This window comes from Electrona antarctica (assembly GCF_951216825.1).
Source record: "Electrona antarctica genome assembly, chromosome: 21".
In the NCBI taxonomy this organism is placed as follows: Eukaryota; Metazoa; Chordata; class Actinopteri; order Myctophiformes; family Myctophidae; genus Electrona; species Electrona antarctica.
The window spans coordinates 17,638,887-17,660,818 of NC_136802.1; the positions used below are offsets into that span (position 1 = coordinate 17,638,887).

Below are 21,932 nucleotides of genomic sequence, written 5' to 3' on the forward strand. Positions count from 1 at the left end.
AATATGATGGAATATAATTACAGCTCACATTTCATATCACACACTAGCCCCCCCTAAAACAAATATATATATATATATATATATATATATATATATATATATATATATATATATATATATGTATCGATATATTAATCGATGCATATCGTTGGGATATAATATCGATATATATCGATATACGATATATCGTTACATGCCTAATTTACATAGATTGTGCATTACATTCACCCGTTCACAGTTCACACCGATGGCGGAGGAAAACATGCTAGGCACCAACCTGCACATCGCGGGCAATTAGGGGTTCAGTGTCTTGCTCAAGGACACTTCGACACGAACTCAGATTCTTAACCAATGTAAGCCATTAGCATTTATCTGTCAATCCCAATGTTTCATTTAGCAAAAATACAACTGAACAGGCACCAAATTGTTGTTGTGGAAACAGAGTTATACTACCGTATAAGTATATTATCAATCGTAACTCTAATATTATCACACATGGTTTCATTTCATATGTTATCTCATTATGTCATATCATAAAGACATTATGTCATATATATAATATAAATGCACCACGTCTGTGTGTACGTACGGCTGTAATCAACGTAACTCGAGAAACGTTCGCCTTCAAATTTGACCCACTGGGCTCTGGACCTGATCAACCCTATATGGAACTCCTGGTGAAATCCTGGTCTCTAAAACTACCTCCCCCTGGCCAGCCGGGGCGCCTGATGGAGGGGAAAGGAACTGGTCGGAATAACGTGTTCCTTCCACGTGCTACGTCCGGCCAGGGAAATTCCCCCCTGTCAGGTGAAAAGAAGCAGCTTGGACTCCTCATGCATAGAAGGAGGCATGATGTCAGTCCGCTGCCCCCCCAGGTTGGCAGAGGAAGTGTAGCGCCCAGGATTACAGGATTAGATAATTGGCACTGGGTGAAAAAACTGGGTTGCAAAATCGTGGGATAAAAATTATAGGTTTTAAAAACCCTAAATGGAACTGGCCTGTTCTGACATCAATGTTTTTTCTGACATCACAATGATGTTCTGACATCTACATAGACTCCATGTTTGGGAATGCCTGACAAAGAACTCCATATATGGGCATGTTACCTGGATAAGGTGCGCAAAGCGTGGATCTTTTCGCTGCTTGTTCTTGATGAGCTCCAGTGCCTCAGACTGCTGATTACACAGCTGGGACACGTGGTCCAAGAACTCCTCTCCTGCTGCTCCCTCAAACTGAGACACACACACACACGCACACACACACACACACACACACACACACACACACACTAAAGTGATTCCCTCCAAACAAGCTTTACCATAACAATTAATCACTCAAGCTTAGCCACTAAGACTTGCGTTCAACACTTTTGCAGAGTGTCGCAGTCCCGCCCTCTTTCAGAACGACGAGCGGCCCAGAAGAGAGTTTCCCATTCATTTTTCCACAGACGTTTCAAAAAGTAATTATTTAAAGACCTTTAAGCCTCAGACAAAGCCAACTCGGCTCCTGACAAATCATGACAATAAACTATTTTTTTTGGGACCCAACAAATAATTAGCAAGAAGTAAAAGTCAAAGAAAAAATAAGTGTTGTACCTTGCACTTTTCTTCTTTCTAATCATTTGTTCGGCCTTAAAAAGGTCTTTAAATAAATACTTTCTGAAACGTCTATGGGAAAAATGAATGGGAAATTCTCTTCCGGAACTCGTCGGGGGCGGGACCATAACGCTCTATTACATGCACAAAGTAGAGACGACAGGTTCAATGTGGCCGAGACACAAGGGGTTGGGGGTTGTACACAGATGCATTAATAAACAAACACTCACCCTGGCAAACATAATGTCCCCGATCTTCTCAACGACGGGGGACTCTCTTCGCTTCTTCATCGCCTCACAGAGGTTCGCTGCAACATAACACCAAAACAGATGAATGAGAGAACTGAGTCAAGTGGTGACTGTACTGTTCCCAAGTGGTTGCACCACTCAAAAACATATCGGCAGGGAAGAGGGTTTTCTTATTGATAAATGTGTTAAACCACTTTGGTCTGGACGGGGTTTTACAACAAACCTGTTTAGGTTATTGTTCAAACTGAAACGTGGCTCAGTCAGACCTGACCTGAACTCAGCTTGAACACCAGCCTTGGCACTTCTTGACAAGTAGATTTGCATTTAGTTTTGCATTGAACATAAAAGCACAAGAAACAATTTAGTTGATATAATCTTGTTAGGAATCAAAAGCCTCATTGTGTGATACCCAGCACCACCCACTACTGGTAAACAATGGGAATTACGCTGCTGTATTTAAAAAAAAGCCTTAAAAGACAATAGCCGTGAAAGGTTATAAACAAGCGGTCATTTACATTAGAGTTGGGTAACAGCGAGGGAGGTTACAGGTACCGGCTGTTGCAACAGTTGTGAGAACAGTGACTTTGGACTACATGCTTTAGAACAGTGAAGAAAAAAAAACTAAAACATGAATAGCATTTTTATAGCGCTTTTCCAAGTGCTCAATGCACTTTACAATGGTTCATTCATTCATACATTGGGAGGTGAAGCGGCGAACAGTCGACGCCAGCGTCCTCACTTCCCACATTCACACACCAATGGTGGCAAGCTCACACCGACCAACTCATTGGAGGCAATAGGGTTCAGTGTCTTGCCCAAGGACACTTCGACATATGGACAGGAGGAGCCGGGATTCGAACCGCTGACCCAGGGATCATTGGACGACCTGCTCTACCTCCTGAGCCACAACCTAACCCTAACATAGGGGCGGCAGACAGAACATATCACTCAGTATTATGCCTCAACAAAACAGCACGTGTGCCTCTATGTTGAGTCCATTAAATACAATCATACATATTGTGCCTCTATGTTGGGTCCATTAAATACAACAATCCATATTGACCTAGGCCTATGGGCAGAGATTTACCATTACCAGTGCCACACACTGCTCTGAGTCTGAATACATATTTGCTCCAAGTCTGAATACATATTGACCCAAATTACAACTGGTTTCAGTGTACACAAAGCAGAGCTAGTGTTACTAATGCAGGCATAGTATGAGAGGCAGACACGTATGAGAGTGCAAGGACATGCACGCACAGAGACAAGCACACATACAGGCTGCTCTGGCCCCCTAAACCTAACCTCTAAATGCATAATCCTAACCGAAACCCGAATATTTGAGAGAACTCAAATAATACTTGTCCTCACACTGTCTATTCCTCTTCTTTTCTACTATACTTCTGGGGACATTTGGTCCTCACAGGTATAGAAATACAAGCGCACGCCCCCAACACACTTAACACACGCTTGTAGATCTGCTATTTTTGAAAAATCGTGAAAATGTGTGCAAATCTTTGGAAATGTATTCTTTCACAGTGAACGTTTTAACACACTACACACACGCACGCACACACCCACCATGGAGCTCGTAGACTTGTTTCAGGTTGGGGAAGATGCAGGACAGCTCGTCTGGCCTCAGGACGTCCCTCATCTTCTGGAAGAACACCTGGTCTAGAACCCTCAGCGTCCTCAGGTGGGACGCCTCCGTCGTAAACAGTTCTACGGAAGAGGAGAGTCGACAAAGGGGAATTCAGTTGGATTTTATTACGATCTTTTTTTGTTTAATGGATCTAGATATTTTTATTTTATATTTGACCTAAAAGACTATCTGTCTAAAAGACTCTTTAACTATTAGGGCTGGATCATGTACATGATCAAAGGCCCTAACCCTAACCCTAACACTTAAACCCTAGGGACCCCCAGAGGTCGGCTCCTTTTTTTCCCCATTTACACCAAATGTCTTCAAAGAGAATAGCCAATCTACAATCTCACGTGTGTCGTAGCACTATGTGTTGTGAACTTGTAGATCTGCTATGTCGTCCACAGACGTCCTAGGACGTCTTTGTAAAAAATAAATAAATAAATTTGGTCTAAATGTGGGCACCCCACTTTTGAAAGAATGAAAGGGCACATTATGTGTTAAAATGTCAATTAGACATTTCTTGCAGTGGGAAAAAAATCGCTTTCCTTCAACCTTTTACGTAGGGACACTGAAGTGTCTTGAACAATGCCTACACATTACCATTGATTGGATTTTGATGGGGACAGAGAGATAGAGAAATATATACAGAGATAGACAGACGAACCCTGTCTAGACCAATGGTTTTCAACCTTTTTCATATCAAGGCCCATTATTTATTCTGCATTTGAGCTGCTGACCACCGTTTGATGAGATTTAGCCTTGCTGACCCAAAACTAAAGACTTTGTTATTGTTGGATAAGAATTTGTCCACAATTCCATGCTGTATATTGATCTGGTACCATAGGAGAGATGAGGCAAAATCGAAATAATTATTTTACATTCTCTTTGTTTTACATTCTACAATTGTGTAGACTTTTTGTAAATTAAGTAATGCAAATGTTTAACAATATTAATAATTCTTGAGAGCGTAAAATTAAACCAAATGTACCCGTTTCATTTTACACTCTGCATAATTTAGCTGGGGACCACCTGGAACCCCAACCTGGTGGTCCCCGGACCACTGGTTGAAGACCACTGTTCTAATCTAGATGGCTACTAGGCACCAAGCTGTAAAAAGAAGCCATGGTTCCGACGGTGGTTTTACCGTAGATGACGGCTTGTCTGTCCACCTCCCGCGGGCTGAGGGTGCAGAGGAGCTGAGCAGACACGGTCTCCTGCCAGTTCTGACCGTCGCTCACCTCCTCCTCCAGGGCCGAGACGTCTGGGAGCAGGGCCAACGTAGACTCTATGCTCCTGCATGGGAGGGCACACACACCGTTGTCACTCATCATTGACATTTTGGCAGCAGCTACGATGCTGTCACATGCTAATGCACAGGTACAAGTTATATAATTCAGAGCAGACAATCATTGCTAATTATTTTGTACTCATTTCAAGTGCTTCTGAAATTTGACAATTCACATCTTGACACACATCTCTCATGATAAACACCTGTGTCAGTTTATTAAGTGTAAAACTGGAGTGCAATCTCCAAGTTAAATGAACATTACGGACTTGTGTAATGTGGGAGCTACAAAATTGGGTCTCCTTTGGGGAAAAGCACAAAAATCGGACGCAGGAACTCACCTGCGTCTGGACCTGGGGGTGTATGGGGGCGTTGCAGTCTCTAGAGACCTGAGGATGAGAGAGAGCAGATAAATTGGAAGGGTGGAAAGAGAGAGAGAGAGAGTGCCAACGCAACACAGGGATCCCAGCTATTGTTTTTGGTCGTCCAACAGTTTCTTAACCACTCGGTGGGAGGAGACACAAATATACCAAATCCAGTGTCGGGGAGCAGCCTTATAACTCTATGGGAGCAGCGGTGATAGTGCTGGCGGTGCGCTGAACGCACGTGCATTCATTCACTGGACGCAAAAAGTGTCGTTCTTGATTGACAGGGGCGATTGTGGCTCAGGAGGTAGAGCAGGTCGTCCAATGATCCATGGGTCGGCGGTTCGAATCCCGGCTCCTCCTGTCTACATGTCGAAGTGTCCTTGGGCAAGACACTGAACCCCAAATTGCTCCCGATGTGCTGGTTGGTACCTTGCATGGCTTCCGCCGCAATCGGTGTATGAATGGGTGAATGTAATGCACAATCCATGTAAAGCGCCTTGGATAAAGGCGCTATATAAATGCACCATTTACCATTTATTGTGTGTTTGATTTGGTTTTTTGATTTGATTTGATTTGATTTAGAAAAGCAATCATAATACAACATTATAATCAGCGATTCAAGGATTTCACAGTAAAGTCCAAAGACTTATTTCCACTGAGGTCCTCTCACGCTGAACGGAACAATACTTTAAAATACATCACAAATACATAACCGTACATATACATTACATACACAACACAACAAGTACGTCCCTATCCATCCCTCTAAGATGACCCTTTATAGGGGAACCTGGTATAGCTCCAGGGCCCTCGGAGGGGTTGATTCAGCACTGTGTGTGTGTGTGTGTGTGTGTGTGTGTGCGCGTCCTCTCACCGTGCAGAGCTGCTGGAGGCCGAGGACGAGGCGCTGTGCTGCAGAGGCCTTAGCCCTGCCGGCCCCTCCCTCTCTTCCCCTCCTCCACAGTCCTCCATGTCCACGTCGCTACGGGAACGGGGCACCACGAAGTCCGGCCCGGAGGAGGAGGGCACCACGCCTCCCCCCCGCCTCCGCCCCTCCCCCTGGGCCTTCAGAGACTCGCTGCGCGCCAGACGCACCGAGATGGTAGGACTGAAACACACGCGCGCGCACACACACACACACACACACACACACACACACACACACATTGAAAGAGAAAGAAGATAGATTGTTATACAAAGTTTGGTATGATTTGAGAGAGAGCTGGAAAAGAGTGGAAAGTAATACAGAATATATAAAAATCGTTATAGATTTCATTTCAAGGACAACAATGGAAATTAAGTGAATTTATTTGGTTTAAATATTAAATTAAACGGGGATGGGACATGCAAGATTGGTTCATATTGTAGTTCTGTTTCTCACTTAGAAACAGTCGACTCACACGTTGCGGATACTAATGTCCCATAGCCTGAAGGGTTGGTTCAGAAACACACAGACGTCCAAAATGCCCAAACAAAAAGCCATTTGTCCATCTTTAACCAAGCCACCCCCCAGCAGTAGCAGTCATTCAGTCACCTCTCCATGCCGTCGTCTCCCAGGCTGCTGGTGGACAGTCTCTGGGTGTCGGGACCCCCCTCCTCCCCCGGGACCTCCGTATGGTTCTCAAACTGCTGGATGATGTTCCTCACATTTCCTGAACGCACTGTAATAAATGGAGTTAAAAGAAACAAAGTTACTCCACATGCACACAAAATAAAATCTCAAGACTGAAAATGTAATGATGATATTTTAGGCCGACCAGCTGAAGAAATCATGACATTTATGAGACCATTCATGTTTCTGGAAGATGCTTCTAAACTTGTATTCTATTGCACTTCAAATACTCTTTCATCTTGAAATAACTAATGACTGAAAATAGGCAATCTACAAGCTCACAACACGTCGCAGCTTGTAGATCTGCTATTTTCAGTGTGCAGCATGCTGGCTTCTATGGAATCCAAATGACTGAAAGCAGTCGTGGCTGAGACTGAGAACTTTAATCCATGCATACAACCATAATAAGAACATGAACGCACGCACAAGCACAGCTCAAGTTTTGATGAACAAAACCAATGTATAAAAAAAACAAAAAAAAGGCAACAAGCGGAGAAAAACAAAGGGGAATGTGTACCTTCAGTGGGAGACAGCGGGACATGGAATGCTGGGAGACCAAAACCAACCGAGAACAACAACAAAAATATACAATGAAATTAAAATAATGGGGAAACCAATAAAAAAATCAGTCAAGCCAAACACATGTGATGGGATGGAAATAAATGAGGAAGAAATCTATATTGTTGACTGAAATCAATGAATGAGTGCATCTGGACTTCACATGCAGTCAGTGGGGAATAGAGGGCATGTGTTTATACTGAGTACTAGTGGACAAGGAGGTAACCGTGCTAAATAATGCGTCCCTTGTTGGATTGATGTGTTTTTGGGTTAGCCTGGCAGGACTCTTGGCCATGGTTTATTATATTTAGTGTGATTGGATGTGTTTTGGATGGGCCATAGCCGCCAGCCGTACCAAACGCATATGGCTGGATAAGTCATTGGACCGACAAATGACAACCCACCTCATCTCCTAACCTAACCATAACCGCAAGCACGGGAGCAGACGCTAGTCCGACATGCGGATGAATGTCGGACTAGTGCCCTGTCTGAAAAGCGTCCACCTCCCCTGGATTATACTGCAAACTGACTTTGACCATTTTGTTATGGTTTGGATGTTTGTTTGGGATGCACACGCAGATTAGACACACCAACAGAACGACATGCGGAAACAACGGTCAGACATGCGGTCGAACCTGCGCTGCTAGGTTGTCGGTCTAATGACAGTCGGACCAATAGTAGGTCTAAACTAAAGCCTGTACCTGTTTATTTTCATGTCGTTTTGTATCTCTGATAAACTTCACTATATAAAAAATGGCTGCTATATAAATATGGACTTTATATTTAGAGAGATTGTAACGAAGAAGTAATAATAATGTTTTACTTCGTAGCAAATTTATTTACTGCTCCTAGCTTGAAATACTCATGTTCTATTTTGGAAATGAGTAACAAATAAAGAGGAATACAGTATATTTTCTGAGTACACATAGTGGTCAGTCAATCATGAAATTAAATATGGAACGTAATCCCAGACCAAATGTATGGTCAAAGGTGTCTTTGTGTATTATGTGATTGTTAAGTATTTTGTTTTGCCTTCAGTGTTGCAAATGGCAATACTGATGATGCACAACAGATTTCACAGCAATACGACAACAAAAAGCATAAACCAAGTCCATGGGCAAATCAAGTGTGTGTGTGTGTGTGTGTGTGTGTGTGTGTGTGTGTGTGTGTGTGTGTGTGTGTGCACGTGAATGCGTATGTATGTACACTATCAATAAAGCCTAAGGCAGAAATAATGTAGTGTGTGTGTGTGTGTGTGTGTGTGTGTCAGTGTGTGTGCGTGCATGCTTACTGGACTGCGAGGTGCTCCGTGGTTTGCCGATATATTTCAGTATTGGATTTCTCTTCTTATTCTCCTCTCCGTCCTTCTCTTTTTTGGTACCGCTCAGCTACAAACAGAGCAACATGAGTCCAGTTTCATTCAATGGAAGCTTAACCCATTTTGACCTGAGATCAGATTCTAAAAATGTCTTCTACATCCTGACAGTTTTCTGAAAAAGTTATGTCAGTGGTTCTTTGATTTTTCAAAAATAGCAGACCTACAAGCTCGTAGCGCGCCACTCGGTGGCGCGCTATGAGCTTGTAGATCTGCTATTTTTCAATAGCTAAAGCATAACATAATGCTAACACCAAAAGGGGTTCCCACCCAAAATGGGTTAACAGATTAGGGCAGATATACTACTTCTTAAGACAAATAGCAAAAAAATAGCCATTTTGTCTTATTACAGAATATATAAATATAGCATAAACATAAGGTAAGCTATATCGTATGCATCAAACCCCAGCCCATTACCTTCTTGGTCTTGGGGAAGAAGGCCAACCACTTCTCCCTCTCTGTGCTGAGCCCTGGGAAAACCTTGGAGTCCCTCAGCTTGATGCCGGCATGGCGGAGATACAACAACACCACTGAGGCCAGAGGAGAACTGTGGACACGAGACGACAGGAGAGAGAGAACGAGGGAATGAGGGAATAGGAGGACAGGAGACGACAGGAGAGAGAGAACGAGGGAATAGGAGGACAGGAGACGACAGGAGAGAGAGAACGAAGGAATAGGAGGACAGGAGAGAAAACGAGAGAAGAGGTGGACAGGAGACGACAGGAGAGAGAGAACGAGGGAATAGGAGGACAGGAGACGAGAGGAGAGAAAACAAGGGAATAGGAGGACAGGAGACGACAGGAGAGAGAGAACGAGGGAATAGGAGGACAGGAGACGAGAGAAGAGGTGGACAGGAGACGACAGGAGAGAGAGAACGAGGGAATAGGAGGACAGGAGACGAGAGGAGAGAAAACGAGATAAAAGAGGACGGGCAGTGACACGAGAGGCAGAGAGAAAGAGAGAGAAAGGAAAAAAATAAAGAGGATCGATAAAGATCCGGAGACAAGAGGGCGAAGGAGGAGGGATGTGGTAAAGTGGTGTGCAAAAAAGACAAATTAACAAGTGAGTTGGAGGAGCAGATGATAATTCACAAGTGTTCCATGTTACTGTAAAAAAGGGGAAAAATACGGGTCGGGCGATAATATGACACACTCGGTCTTACCTTCGGTCCTCCTCGTGTTTGGAGCTGTGGTGGGAAGAGACGAGAAAGAAAGAAACAAACGCTCATTAACCCATTTTGACCTGAGATCAGATTCTAAAAATGTCTTCTACATCCTGACAGTTTTCTGAAAAAGCTATGTTTCTATGTCAGTTGTTCTTCGATTTTTAAAAAATAGCAGACCTACAAGTTCATAGCGCGCCACTCGGTGGCGCGCTATGAGCTTGTAGATCTGCTATTTTTCAATAGCTAAAGCATAACATAATGCTAACACCAAAAGGGGTTCCCGCCCAGAATGGGTTAAATCCCTCCACGGTAGGAAAAAAAAAACAACAGCTCTGACATCGAACGCTGGGTCGATTCAAAGCCGGGTCTCCATTTTATCCCAGTTACCTGCAGCCGATTCAGACACCACTGTGGAAAAGCTGAAAACTGGCTGGGAGGACGCCGGTCATGTGATGGGAGTCGTGTGTGTGTGTGTGTGTGTGTGTGTCTGTCCCTGGCTTGTGTGTACAGTAGAAAATGTCATGTGGTTGTGTGTGGCTGTGACCTTTGATACTCTCCCTGGTTCTTGGCAATAACTTTTTTTTATTAGCCTGCTTATATTTGGGCCTGTTGCTTGGCAACCCCGTCTCACTAACCTTAACGCCATGTGAGATTCTCTTTAGCTGATTAGAATTCCTAATTCAAGCGCTACTATGTATCCTGATGTTTTGACACTCGCCACACCTCCCCGCACACCTTGTTCTTAAGTAAACAATGTGAGCTGAGAGCTCCTCTCACCATCTTCTGAACTCTGCTCTTATGTCTGACCGTGAGCTCTGCTCAACTCTTTGTACTCTTGCTCAGCATACACGTCTTCCTCAAACATTTGAGAGCTTTGAAAAACTTGAAAAGAGATGAAAATAATCTAGCGCCTCAAGTCCTGTGCAGGGTGCTGGTTCTCTCACTGAAGCTTTTTCTATGATTCCTACCAATTAGGCATTCCCCTTATCTTAAGCCCAAACCACACCAAAGGGTCGGGTTGGGACAAAGCGGGGTTTTAAGGTAAATCATACCAATGCAACTACATTAAAAATGGGTGTCTGTCCTCCAATAGATACACATGCCGTCGCCAGCTGCTTCTTTTGACTTGACATTGTACGTTACTCCTTCCCAGTGAAATTCCTCAGATTGAACATACTATCCTCCCCAGTTCCACTGCATGCAGAGTAGCCGCCCCTCGCCAAGCTGTATGAGTCGACAGTGCATGCAGCAACAGAGACCGCCCTCCCCACCCGCAAAAACAGGCAATTGTGTTTGTTAAAGTGCCTGGACAAGCTGGAGGCAACGTGTAGGAAATGAAACCCATCTGTATCTATAACCGTGGACAGAGGCGCACGCACGCACACGCACGCACACGCACACGCACACGCACACACACACACACACACACACACACACACACACACACACACACAAAGGTTTAAAAGCAGTAGACTCACAGTATCTCCCAGAGGGCAGTGACCTGTCTGTCCACCACCTGTCTCTCTTTAGCTGGGTCTCCGTCAAGTTGTAGCAGGTCTCCCTCTCCAAACAGAGAACCCAGGCCCATCATCTGCTTGTTCCTAGGAGACACACTTTCATTATGATCCTTAACACTCAAAACAGGGGTATAGTATCAGTGCAATATTGGCTAAGATATTTTTCCATAATGGCAGCACGAAGTTGCAAAAGAATGGTACATGGATAATACTGGGGAATTCTGATTAGAAGTATATTTCCACGGGAGTGCATGATACCCCTTTCTTCCAACTAGAGACTAAATTTCACCATGTTTTATTCATTAATACATGCGGTCTCTCCCAAATGAACAAATAAATGAAATGCAATTAAATCTAGAGATTTACACAACCGTTTTATCAGTTAGTTTTTGGTTTGGCTTCTTAAAAACACAAATAAATCCCCCCAGACATTGGAAGTCAGAGCCAAGGAGGATCATGGTACCTGTAGTCCTGTATCTGATCCTGGATGTCAGGGAGAACCTGCTGCTGGAGCTCCGACAGCGGCCCTCGGATGTCCTCCTGGGCATGGAGTCGGCTCTCTGGACGGACAGGACACACACACAGTTAGTAGGGTTGCATGATGAATAACACCATTATACAGCAGTGGTTCTCAACCAGTGGTCCGGGGACCACCAGTTCCCGGTGGTCCCCAGCGGAGAGTTGGTAACCAAATGCATCCTTGGTCCCTTATAGATCTTTAGATCTCTCGAGGGGTCCATTTGGTTTCATTTTACGCTCTCGAGAGTTAAATTATTGTTAAACTTCTGCATTACTTACTTTACAAGAAGTCTACACAATTAGAGAATGTAGAATAATTGTTATTTTTGCCTGTTATCTCTCCTATGGTACCACATCAACACAGCATGGATGGAATTGTGGACAAAATCTTATCCAACGAATATTCTTTAGTTTTGGGTCTGAGAGGCTAAATCTCATCAAATGGTGGTCCGTGGCTCAAATGCAATAAATCATGGGCCTTGATATGAAAAGGGTTGAAAACCACTTATACAGCCATAAAATAGACACAAAATGTTGTTTAACATACATAAGAGATTGATAGATCAAACACACAGGCTGAGAGATTCAATGAAATTGAAAAAAAGGCTGCTCTTTGGAGCACAGGTCTTCGGCAGACCGCGCATGCAAAGTTTCACGCTGACAGGTCCAACGGTGGCGGAGAATAGCTGTTCATAGATGGATGGACACTCACACGGACTGACGGACAAATAAATATTGAAATAAAAATTCTAACATCTAACTTTGCAATTATTTCAATGGGTGAAACTTTACAACATCTAGAAGGGAGGTGAAGGGGGAATTCTAAGCTAGAATTATGGGCCAAGTTACTGCTGAAATGGCAAGAATACAGAAGAGTGGAGCAGAGGACGTCTTACCTATGTCTGTGAGGTACTCCTCTCTTACTTTGATTTTCAAAGGCTGAAGGCAGAAAAGACATAAATTAGTCAAGAGGAAGTGCAGACACGATGAGGCGAGAAATACACTTGGTACGTCAGGACAGTCAGGACAGAAAAACATGTATTCTAATGAGATTTCATCGTTCGCTCGCATCGCTGCCAGTGTAGATGAGGTGCCGGTAGTCAATTCCAAAATAATTGGAATTGACTACCGGTATTTTATCCTAATAATAATCAAAATATGTTTAAAACTGCACTCGCCAACACCCATTATATCACAATGACAAGTCAGCTAATACAAATAATCTACCTGATGAATAACTTTTCCAGAGACAGAGGTACAGTAAGGTCAGCAGAATGAAGGCAAAAAAACAATCTTAAATTATAAGGTCCTCCTTCATAAATACAATCAATTATAAGGTTGCATAATAGAATAACAAATTGAGCCAAATCTGGAAAATCCAGACACTCGTGAGGATATCTATGCTCATGTGAGGGACATTCACGATTATCCTGGTTTTATTGCAATCAAATTTTAAATCTTTTAACCTCCAAAACCTACAACAGACACTCAAACACAATAGAACCAAAACATTATAAATATGGAACAGTTATATACACACGCTTTCAGTATATAAAACCAACACGTACTGCGTCAGGGTCCAGGAAGTGGGAGCAAATCTGAGGGGCAAGAGAGCGAGCGTCTTTGGGACTGGAACCAAGGTAGGCCTCCACAGATAAGTAGAACAACTGTCTCACACACACACACACACACACACACACACACACACACACACACACACACGTCAATGTATATCAAATAATACCACTTAACATTTGGGGTGATAAAGCAATGACATGTATGTCAGACTATGTCATATGAATGGGACGGACAGACAGACACTGACCAGTGGGTTGGGGTCCAGCAGCTGAGTGAAGACATATCTCATGAACACCGTCATGTGGGCCGGCCGAGACTTTAATAGCTCTATGTCCTGGAACGGACCGTCCATCTGAAGGGGGGGAATTAAGAGGCAGAATTGGGTGAGGAAGATGAGACCAGAGATGGCAGAATCGATGATGAGGCTCGCTCATGATGTTACCTCATTGAAGGCATAGCCATCATCCTCTTCCTCCTCTTCCTCAGGGCCAATGATCTGTGCTTTACCACCCTTCAGATAAACACACACAAAATGACTGATGTCAGGGAGCTGCAGTTGGCACACGAAGTGAAGGATTAGTAGCTTTGCCGGTTCCTTTCACTGCTCGTGTCTGCATGCATGCGAGTCAGGAGGCCTTTTCAAAGTGTCTGCTGTGCGTATGTGTGCGCCAGGAAGACAGAGGCAGCAGGAGACACCAAGAGAGACACAGAATTATGAAGAACAGAGGGGGAAAAGGAAAGCCGCAGAGACGAGACCCAAAGAGAAAAGAGTGCGGGCACAAAAGCGCCTAGAGAAGACGTCTCTTCCGGGTTTTTTAACACCTGGAGACTGGAAATGACGCTCGCGTGCGGCTTCAACTTGTAGCGTTGGTAAAGCGTTTCCGTTTTTTGCCGACGCTACAAGTTGAAGCCGCGCACAAGCGTCATTTCCATTTACTAGCCGTTTCAAAACCCGCAAGAGCCGCCTGCTCTAGGCGCTTTCTTGACGCGACAGTGTAGTTGTACCAAAAACAATGGCCGGCGATGTCAGTCTCACCGAATCAGAGGTGGTGTGTGTGTCGGAGCCCTGTCGCCTGTGTTGGGGAATCCTGAAGGAGGTGGAGGTGGATGAACAGGGGGAGGAGGAGTGGGGGCTCTCACAGGCCTGGGGAGGAGCAGGGGGAGGGGTGGGATGTAATGATTGCATGGATTTAAAGCAAAATAAAATCTCACGACAAATGCTGCTGGGCCAAGTCCTAATATTTAATTAAGCGATATCACATGAGAGGGTGTTCTTTATCGTCATTAATGCACGCCTGTGGTGCCGTAGGAACTCACCCGCAGGGCGAGTTCCGAAAGGTATCGCAGAAGTGATTAGGTGTTCCTTTGCGTTTAAGGAACGGCTAGAAGCCGTTTCAACCAAACAGATTGCTTCCTCGAAACGACCTGTTGTATAATTTGTGAAACAGCGTGAAAAGAGCCACCACACGCTAGCGCTGTATGTCCATTTGTAAATGTACAGTATATATGTCAAATTATGATTAGTTTGGTTGTCATACAGCTAACCAGTTCAACAAATTTCAGATTTGAGGCGTTTACGATCGCGGTTATGAAATATCTGAGATCATTAGGGTTTTCTGGAAGACATCTACAAGCTTACAACACGTTTTGTAAGCTTGTAAAAAGCCTATTTTTGGTGCAGGACACACTTCTATAGAAGGCATGTGGACTTCTATGGAATCCAAATAACTGAAATCAGTCGTGGCGACTGAGAACTTCAATCCATGTGATTGGGAATGTCACAAACGTGCCAGGGCTGCACAGTCCATCAATGGACATGATCTTAACAGCAAAAGACGAATAATTGCACAAAGAAACTGATTATTCGAAACTGCGACATCAGCAGCTTGCAATACATACATTCATTGTCATGTGTTACAATGAATTATGCACTCTATTTGGTGTCACTATCACCAAAATCAAGCTTACAAACTGCGCTGCTCAGCATGTGAGCATCGTAACCAATCACAGACATCTATTGAGTGCACAGACGAATCAGAGGCCAATATCCCGAACCGGACATTATTTCATACACTTAGGCCATCCCTGTAAAAACAGATACACTTGCTTCGTTTTATTTGTAAAAGATGTCTGACCTTACCCCCGCTTGTATGATTTTTTTATTTAGCAGTTGGAATTGGTATTTAATTATAACTTTATTTATCACACGATAAGGAAAATGAACACAATCATCATTTTGATCATAATCGTGCAACCCTAGCACCATTACACACACACAAACACTAGTGGGGTGTGATTCTGTTGCATTAAACGCTGGAGCTTACCTCCATGTCTCCTTCACTGGAGTCCACTGACAATCGACCTGCAAAAAGTACACAACATGCTTTTAACAACCAGAGGCAATCCAGTTCAATCCACCATGTTTCACAGTAACACAAATGAATCATTAATATTCTGGATTAACGCCGTCCTACAGTAAATTGTACGTCCTTGATTTCCCCCAAACTCTCTCACCAAACAACATAAACACACTGAAAATGAAGATAATAGGATACAAACCTTCTCCTGCAATGAGATAGTTGGTCACAGATTCTGACCGGGTTCCCTCCTTGGGAAACAGAGGAGAGGGTTCAGTTAAAGGACGGTGAAAGGCGTCTATCCATGCATTGCATTTTCTTACATTTTGGTATGTTTTAACACCTGTGGGACAGCAATGCCTAACAGCATAGAGTACAGGTCAGATCAATCAAGAGTGATTGTAGATTCATTTTAAAACCCATTGACAACAAGTCGTCCTCACCAGATCCTGCTGAATCTTAACCCGCACTTGGTGAGCCCGCTTCTTGGCACTTGCGATTCTCTCCTCTAGCGATGTAGAGGGGTTCCGAGACAGCTCCTCCATCAAGTCCTGTTGACGGGTCAGTGTTATGTGATTATTAGTCATGACTGGCCATGAAAAGCTCCAAATGTTAAACCTTGATTATGCTAATGAGACTATGCTAATAATTTTTCTCATAGTTTTTTTTAGCGTTTTCTGACCTCAATTGCACCCAGAAAAACCTGAACTTTAAACATTCAGTGGATTTTCTGCGGTCTGCCTGTGGACAGTGATGTAACGGTCCACAAATCACGCCCTTCTCCTCCCTGCCCCTCCCCACCTCTATGCTTCAGCCCCTGGGTGGGTGGAGCTAGTCTCATATAGCGATACTAATATCACTCCCTCTCAGTTTTGCAATGTCCCGCCCCATATTTGAATACAGGGGCCGGGACGAATCTGGTTGGCTCGTCAACACTTCGGCCGTGAAGTCCTTCCACAATTGAGAGGGGCCAAAGTTAATCTGCCTGGGGCAAAGGCAGATGAAGGCTGGCTATGCGAAGCAAGAGCGGAGCAGGGGCGATGATTGACAGGCAAAGTGCCATCTGTTGGCTAAAATAAGGCGTTTTTCCATTGCATGTGAAGAAGCAAAGAACACAGAAAAACACCTGGCATGGCATACTGTGTGTGTGTGTGTGTGTGGTACCTGGAGCTCCGCCTCTCCCTGCTTCAACATGTTCCTGAGGATCTCACTGGCCTGTTTCTGTACCTGCGGGTCCTAAATGACACATTTACAAGATTTTGAGGAGGAAAACACTGCAGATAAAATGTGTTTGGTCTTGGCAGGACATTCCATGCTTCTGTATCCCATTAACCCAGTGGTTTTCAACCATTTTCATATCAAGGCCCATGATTTATTGGGTATTTGAGCCACGGACCACCCTTTGATGAGATTTAGCCTCTCAGATCCAAAACTAACGAATATTTTGGCGTCGTTGGACAACATTTTGTCCACAATTCCATTCTGTATTGATGTTGGTACCATTAGTAGAGATAACAGGCAAACGTTGAATTGTGTAGACTTCTTGTAAATTAAGCAATGCAGATGTGTAAGAATAATTTAACTCCTGAGAGCGTAAAATTAAATTTGGTTTCATTTTACACTCTCAAGAGTTAAAGATCTATAAGGGCCCATTTGGTTAGCAACTCTCCATCATTTAGCTGGGGACCACCTGGCCCCTCAAGGCCCACTGGTGGTCCCCGGACCACTGGTTGAACCCTTTCTGAAAGCATATGTGTCATTTTAGATTTGAGCTAAAACGTATTTGTAGATCTGCTATTTTAGAAAAAAATTATATATTCTTTTAAAGCATGCATTTTTAACTCCCTGGAACAAAACAGTTTGAGATGGGGGTCGGCGGCCAAATATATAGAATTGTGGGTAGTCCTTGACATGTAAAGGTTTGAGAACCACTGATATTAGAAACATACGTGTTTTCTGAATTCTGGATTTAAAAGACAATTTTACAATGGGCCTCAGGTCTTAAAGGGTTGTTGTATTAAGTGTGTGTGTATGAGTGTGTGTGCCTCAGAATCACCTGCAGTGGCTTGGGTCCAGTGATTCTTTGGGAAGGCGTGCTGCTCAGCCCAGAGGGCAGCGGTGGAGGAGGAGGGGGTGGGGCCTCCCCACCCAGAGACGTCCTCTGATTGGGTAAAAGGTCAGTGGGGAGGGGCTCTAGGGGCAGGGCAGCAGCCGAAGGGGGTGGCCCTTGTAGCGTGAGAGCGACATAAGTCCCAGCTGGAGGATGACATGGAATTTTTTTTAACTGACATTATTGACCATAGGGCCACAGTGGCTAGGCTGTGCAATACTAGAAAGATCCAATATTTCAAGTACTTATGAAGGTGTAACACCAGCGTGTACCAAAGTCATAGTTTGTACTGACATTATGGTTTAGGCTTTTGAATTACAAGCATTTTGTTGCCTTTTCACACTTTGTTTGTACTCACATTTGATGAGCTTCACCACCTCTTGATGAGACATGGAGGACACCAGAGAGCCATTCACCTGATTGAGAGACAGAGAGATGAAGTAAAGTGTACAGGAAATTAAATTATCCCCAACAACAAAGCCTTCTACTGTAAAGTACATGTCCAAGCCATCTAGGCTAAAACTTTAAAACGTTTCCATGCTAAGGAACCTCAAATACCCATAGTCTCTGGCTGTGGTCACTATCGGGAAATGGCTTTAATACAAGGGGAAAAAAGAAATGGCAAAAATATACTAGTCCATATTTAGTCCACTTGCCAGAATGTGAACCCGGGCATTTTGACTTTTGAGTACCCCAACGTTTTATGTTAGAAATGTCGAGTATGGGTCCCCAGCATTTAGAAACTGGCAGATTCTAACTTGCATATGTTGGGCAATTTTCATAATTGGCATAATATGTGAACATACCATTAACAACCTATGTAAGGCAAAAATTTCAACATGTTTTAAGTAGCATGTGACATGTCAAACTAGGGGGTTTTCATGATTCTGAATCCATTCCAAGCATTAGTTTTGCACAAAAAACATTAGTTGGGCTAAAAACGGCCATAGCAGTCATCACAAATGTGATGAGGTCAGCACATTTGGGCAAAAATAACCTTTATGATTCGATCCCCTTCGTGGACTCCTGCCTTGACCGCTGCTCCGCCTGTAAGGAGTCAAACAGTAGTTACAACAAGGTGAGGCCCAGGAGGAGAAGAGCATGCAGGAGCGCTGCATGGGTTTTATAAACAATTATCACATTGTGTAAAATAATGTTGTTTGGTAGCCATACAGCCAACCAGTTGAAGTAATTGCAGATTGATGCTAAAGTCGGCCACACCGGTGCTGACGAATTGTAATTTTGTATTTTAAAACAAAACCTTTACTTTCATGAAATATCTGAGATCAATAGGATTTTCTGTAAGACAGAACATGCATTCTATTGCTAGTTTGATCACTTCAAAAAGGCAAAAACGCTTTAATCTTAAAATAATGAATAAGTGAAAATACAGGGCTCTACAGGGCAGTGGCTCAGGGGTAGAGTGACCGGATGGGAACCGCAAGGTTCCCAGGTGTCGAAGTGTCCTTGAGCAAGACACTGAACCCCTAATTGCTCCCGATGTGTAGGTTGGTGCTTTGCATGGTTTCCCCCGGCATCGGTGTGTGAATGTGTGTATGAATGTAATGCACAATCTCTGTAAAGCGCCTTGGATAAAGGCACCATTTACAAGCTTACAACACTTTGCGACACGTTGTAAGCTTGTAGATTTTCTGTCCATGACATGCAGACTGCTGCTGGAATCCAAATTACTGAAATCAGTCGTGGCGACTGAGAACTTGAATCCATGAGAATGAATAAGAAATAGAGCTTACCTGGGCGGACGTTTTGAACCAGCTTGATCCTCTCTCCGCACACGGTGAAGCCGAAGCCAAGCTGGTCCTTCTGAACCACCACACATCTCTGGATGAGACCCGGACCTGGGCAGTGAGGGTGACATGTTAGCCAAGCAGACAGACTCTGAAGTCTACATTGTATTGTATAGAGTCCTACAGTTCAGTACATAAAAATCACATTAGTTTAGTTTTAGTGATTAGTTCAGGTGCTGTATAGTTGATCAGTCTAGTTATTTGCAAAAACAAGTTGATAATTAAAAAAAACATGCCGTAAACAATTATTAAAACAAATAAGAAACATAACCAGCAATGACACCGCAGATTGTGGAGGAGCAAGATGATGTCAAACCCAAATAGGGGAAAATAAAACAAAAATAAAATAAATAAAACACACAAATGTGAATTCTGGCAAGCCATGATGGACAGAATGGATTATGTCATGTGAACTAAACAAGTGCTCCCTCCTCACGTCTGACTCTTTGCCGATCACAGGGATTGAAGACAGGATTTTGAGCTCAACTGTATTGGGAATTTCTCACAAAAACATAGCCTGTGTATAGGTATGTACATACATGAGGATTCACGATAACATGAATTTCTCAGTGCACACTGATGCACATTTTAAACATCAATCGATATACAGAGACAATCCATCTTCCAAAAATAACTACCATTTATTCAAGTGTGTGTAGGCGCAAGCATGTGCTTGTGTGTGTGTGTGTGGTGTTTTCATCTTCAAGCGCCTACCAGTGCTCTCAGCTGGGAAGTCGGCCGTTGTCTCCCTCTGCTGGGTGCCAGAGGACTTGCGCTCCGAGTCCCCAATGGTCAGACTGCTTAACCTGTGAAAGGAGAAGACAAGAGGATACAAAATCTAAGTACAGATAGAGCGGAACTTGGGAGATGGAAGGAAAGAGGTGTAAGGCCTATTCATAGTCCAGTTTTCGGTGAAGAGGTGGTTAGTAAAAACAGAGAGATGTGTCGCAGTGGCGGAATGTTCCTATAACGGCAGTGGGTGCCCCCCAGCCACCCCCTCCCCCGGCTGCAGTACTTTATTTACAGTTTGCTAATAAATACAGTGGTGCGCGCTTTCAGTTCACAACGATTAACGTTGTTTAACACATTAAATTGTTTCAGCATCTTGTTTCAACAGTAAAGAATTAAATTGTTTCAGCCATAAGCGGCGGGTGGATTTTACCTTTAGCTAGGTGGGACGCCGACGGCGCAGATTTATTTATTTATTTCCCCCAGATGGTCTAACAATGTCATGACATTGTTTGACCAATTTATTACACCATTGCTCACGAAAGCAAGATCCTTGACCCAATTACAGCCACTGCATCTTACCTTTTAATTAAAGTAAAAGTAGTCTGAGGAAAATGAACAGTTCTGTTCCCCGGACATTGTTTTGGGATATCTTGGCTGAGATGGCTCTGTTTGTCAAGTCTCAAGTCAGTGTGGCGATTACGGTGTTGCTGCCCCTCCCCTCCCGGCTCATGGCTCTTTACAGACAGGCCGACGGTACACAGACAGCAGCCTCTCCGCTGACCGTGTTAGTGTTGTGTTGCTGCAGGAGACGGAGTGTGAATGAACCGTGCGGTCACTGGAACAAAGCCACCGTATTAGCATTTGAATACCTGCTCTGTGAACACCGTAAAGGTGTGTGCCTACGTGACAAAATGACCAGGGGGAGGGGATCTTCAGCCTTCAGTCAGTGGGTGCTTTTTGGCTTATTATTTTGTCAGTGGGTGCTTGTGCTCTCAAGCACTCCCGAAGTTGACGCCGTTGGATGTGTGAACGGTGACCACCGCGGTGTGACGTCATGTTGTAGTTTTCGGTGGTCACCTCTTAACCGAACTGGACTATGAATAGGCCTTAAAGGGGAATACCACTCAACATTTAACTATGTCATTAATATACCTTAGAGAAATAATGAAAAAGTTCCCCCCTTCTATTTAGTCTAGAACTGGAGGTCTAAAACCTGGGGTCATATGATCAGTGACATCACAAAGATGTACTCTTTGGCTTGCAAAGTACACTCAGAACAGAGACATGTGAATAGCATATGGTCAGATGTGAGTACGAGGGAGGTAGGGATAGGGAACGGAAAAGAGACAGACTAGAATAAGGATAAAACACAACAGGTGCACAAAAGAGAGTAACAGACATGGGTGCTGGAATGGGGGGTATTATTAAGTCTAGTCCAGGTGCTATAGTTAATAGAACAT

At 43.8% G+C, this 21,932-nt stretch overlaps 1 protein-coding gene across 5 annotated transcripts in view; it reads right to left on the reverse strand.

Annotated features, from left to right (window-relative positions):
* arhgef11 (Rho guanine nucleotide exchange factor (GEF) 11) overlaps window positions 1–21,932 on the reverse strand; it is a 43,303-nt gene that overhangs the window by 14,188 nt on the left and 7,183 nt on the right. For all 5 annotated transcript variants that reach the window (XM_079491569.1, XM_079491570.1, XM_079491568.1 and 2 more), the window contains exons 2-28: window positions 20,455–20,546; window positions 19,687–19,791; window positions 18,930–18,979; window positions 18,291–18,348; window positions 17,879–18,078; window positions 16,987–17,058; window positions 16,266–16,373; window positions 16,025–16,073; window positions 15,790–15,827; window positions 14,502–14,609; window positions 13,908–13,976; window positions 13,713–13,817; window positions 13,456–13,554; window positions 12,784–12,826; window positions 11,832–11,928; window positions 11,330–11,452; window positions 9,849–9,872; window positions 9,104–9,233; window positions 8,603–8,699; window positions 7,271–7,300; window positions 6,676–6,802; window positions 6,016–6,249; window positions 5,115–5,162; window positions 4,633–4,781; window positions 3,425–3,565; window positions 1,826–1,902; window positions 1,107–1,232 (exon numbers count right to left, since the gene is read on the reverse strand). In XM_079491569.1, coding sequence (XP_079347695.1) covers window positions 1,107–1,232; window positions 1,826–1,902; window positions 3,425–3,565; window positions 4,633–4,781; window positions 5,115–5,162; window positions 6,016–6,249; window positions 6,676–6,802; window positions 7,271–7,300; window positions 8,603–8,699; window positions 9,104–9,233; window positions 9,849–9,872; window positions 11,330–11,452; window positions 11,832–11,928; window positions 12,784–12,826; window positions 13,456–13,554; window positions 13,713–13,817; window positions 13,908–13,976; window positions 14,502–14,609; window positions 15,790–15,827; window positions 16,025–16,073; window positions 16,266–16,373; window positions 16,987–17,058; window positions 17,879–18,078; window positions 18,291–18,348; window positions 18,930–18,979; window positions 19,687–19,791; window positions 20,455–20,546 — 2,599 coding nt within the window. The remainder of the gene's footprint in view (window positions 1–1,106; window positions 1,233–1,825; window positions 1,903–3,424; window positions 3,566–4,632; window positions 4,782–5,114; window positions 5,163–6,015; window positions 6,250–6,675; window positions 6,803–7,270; window positions 7,301–8,602; window positions 8,700–9,103; window positions 9,234–9,848; window positions 9,873–11,329; window positions 11,453–11,831; window positions 11,929–12,783; window positions 12,827–13,455; window positions 13,555–13,712; window positions 13,818–13,907; window positions 13,977–14,501; window positions 14,610–15,789; window positions 15,828–16,024; window positions 16,074–16,265; window positions 16,374–16,986; window positions 17,059–17,878; window positions 18,079–18,290; window positions 18,349–18,929; window positions 18,980–19,686; window positions 19,792–20,454; window positions 20,547–21,932) is intronic.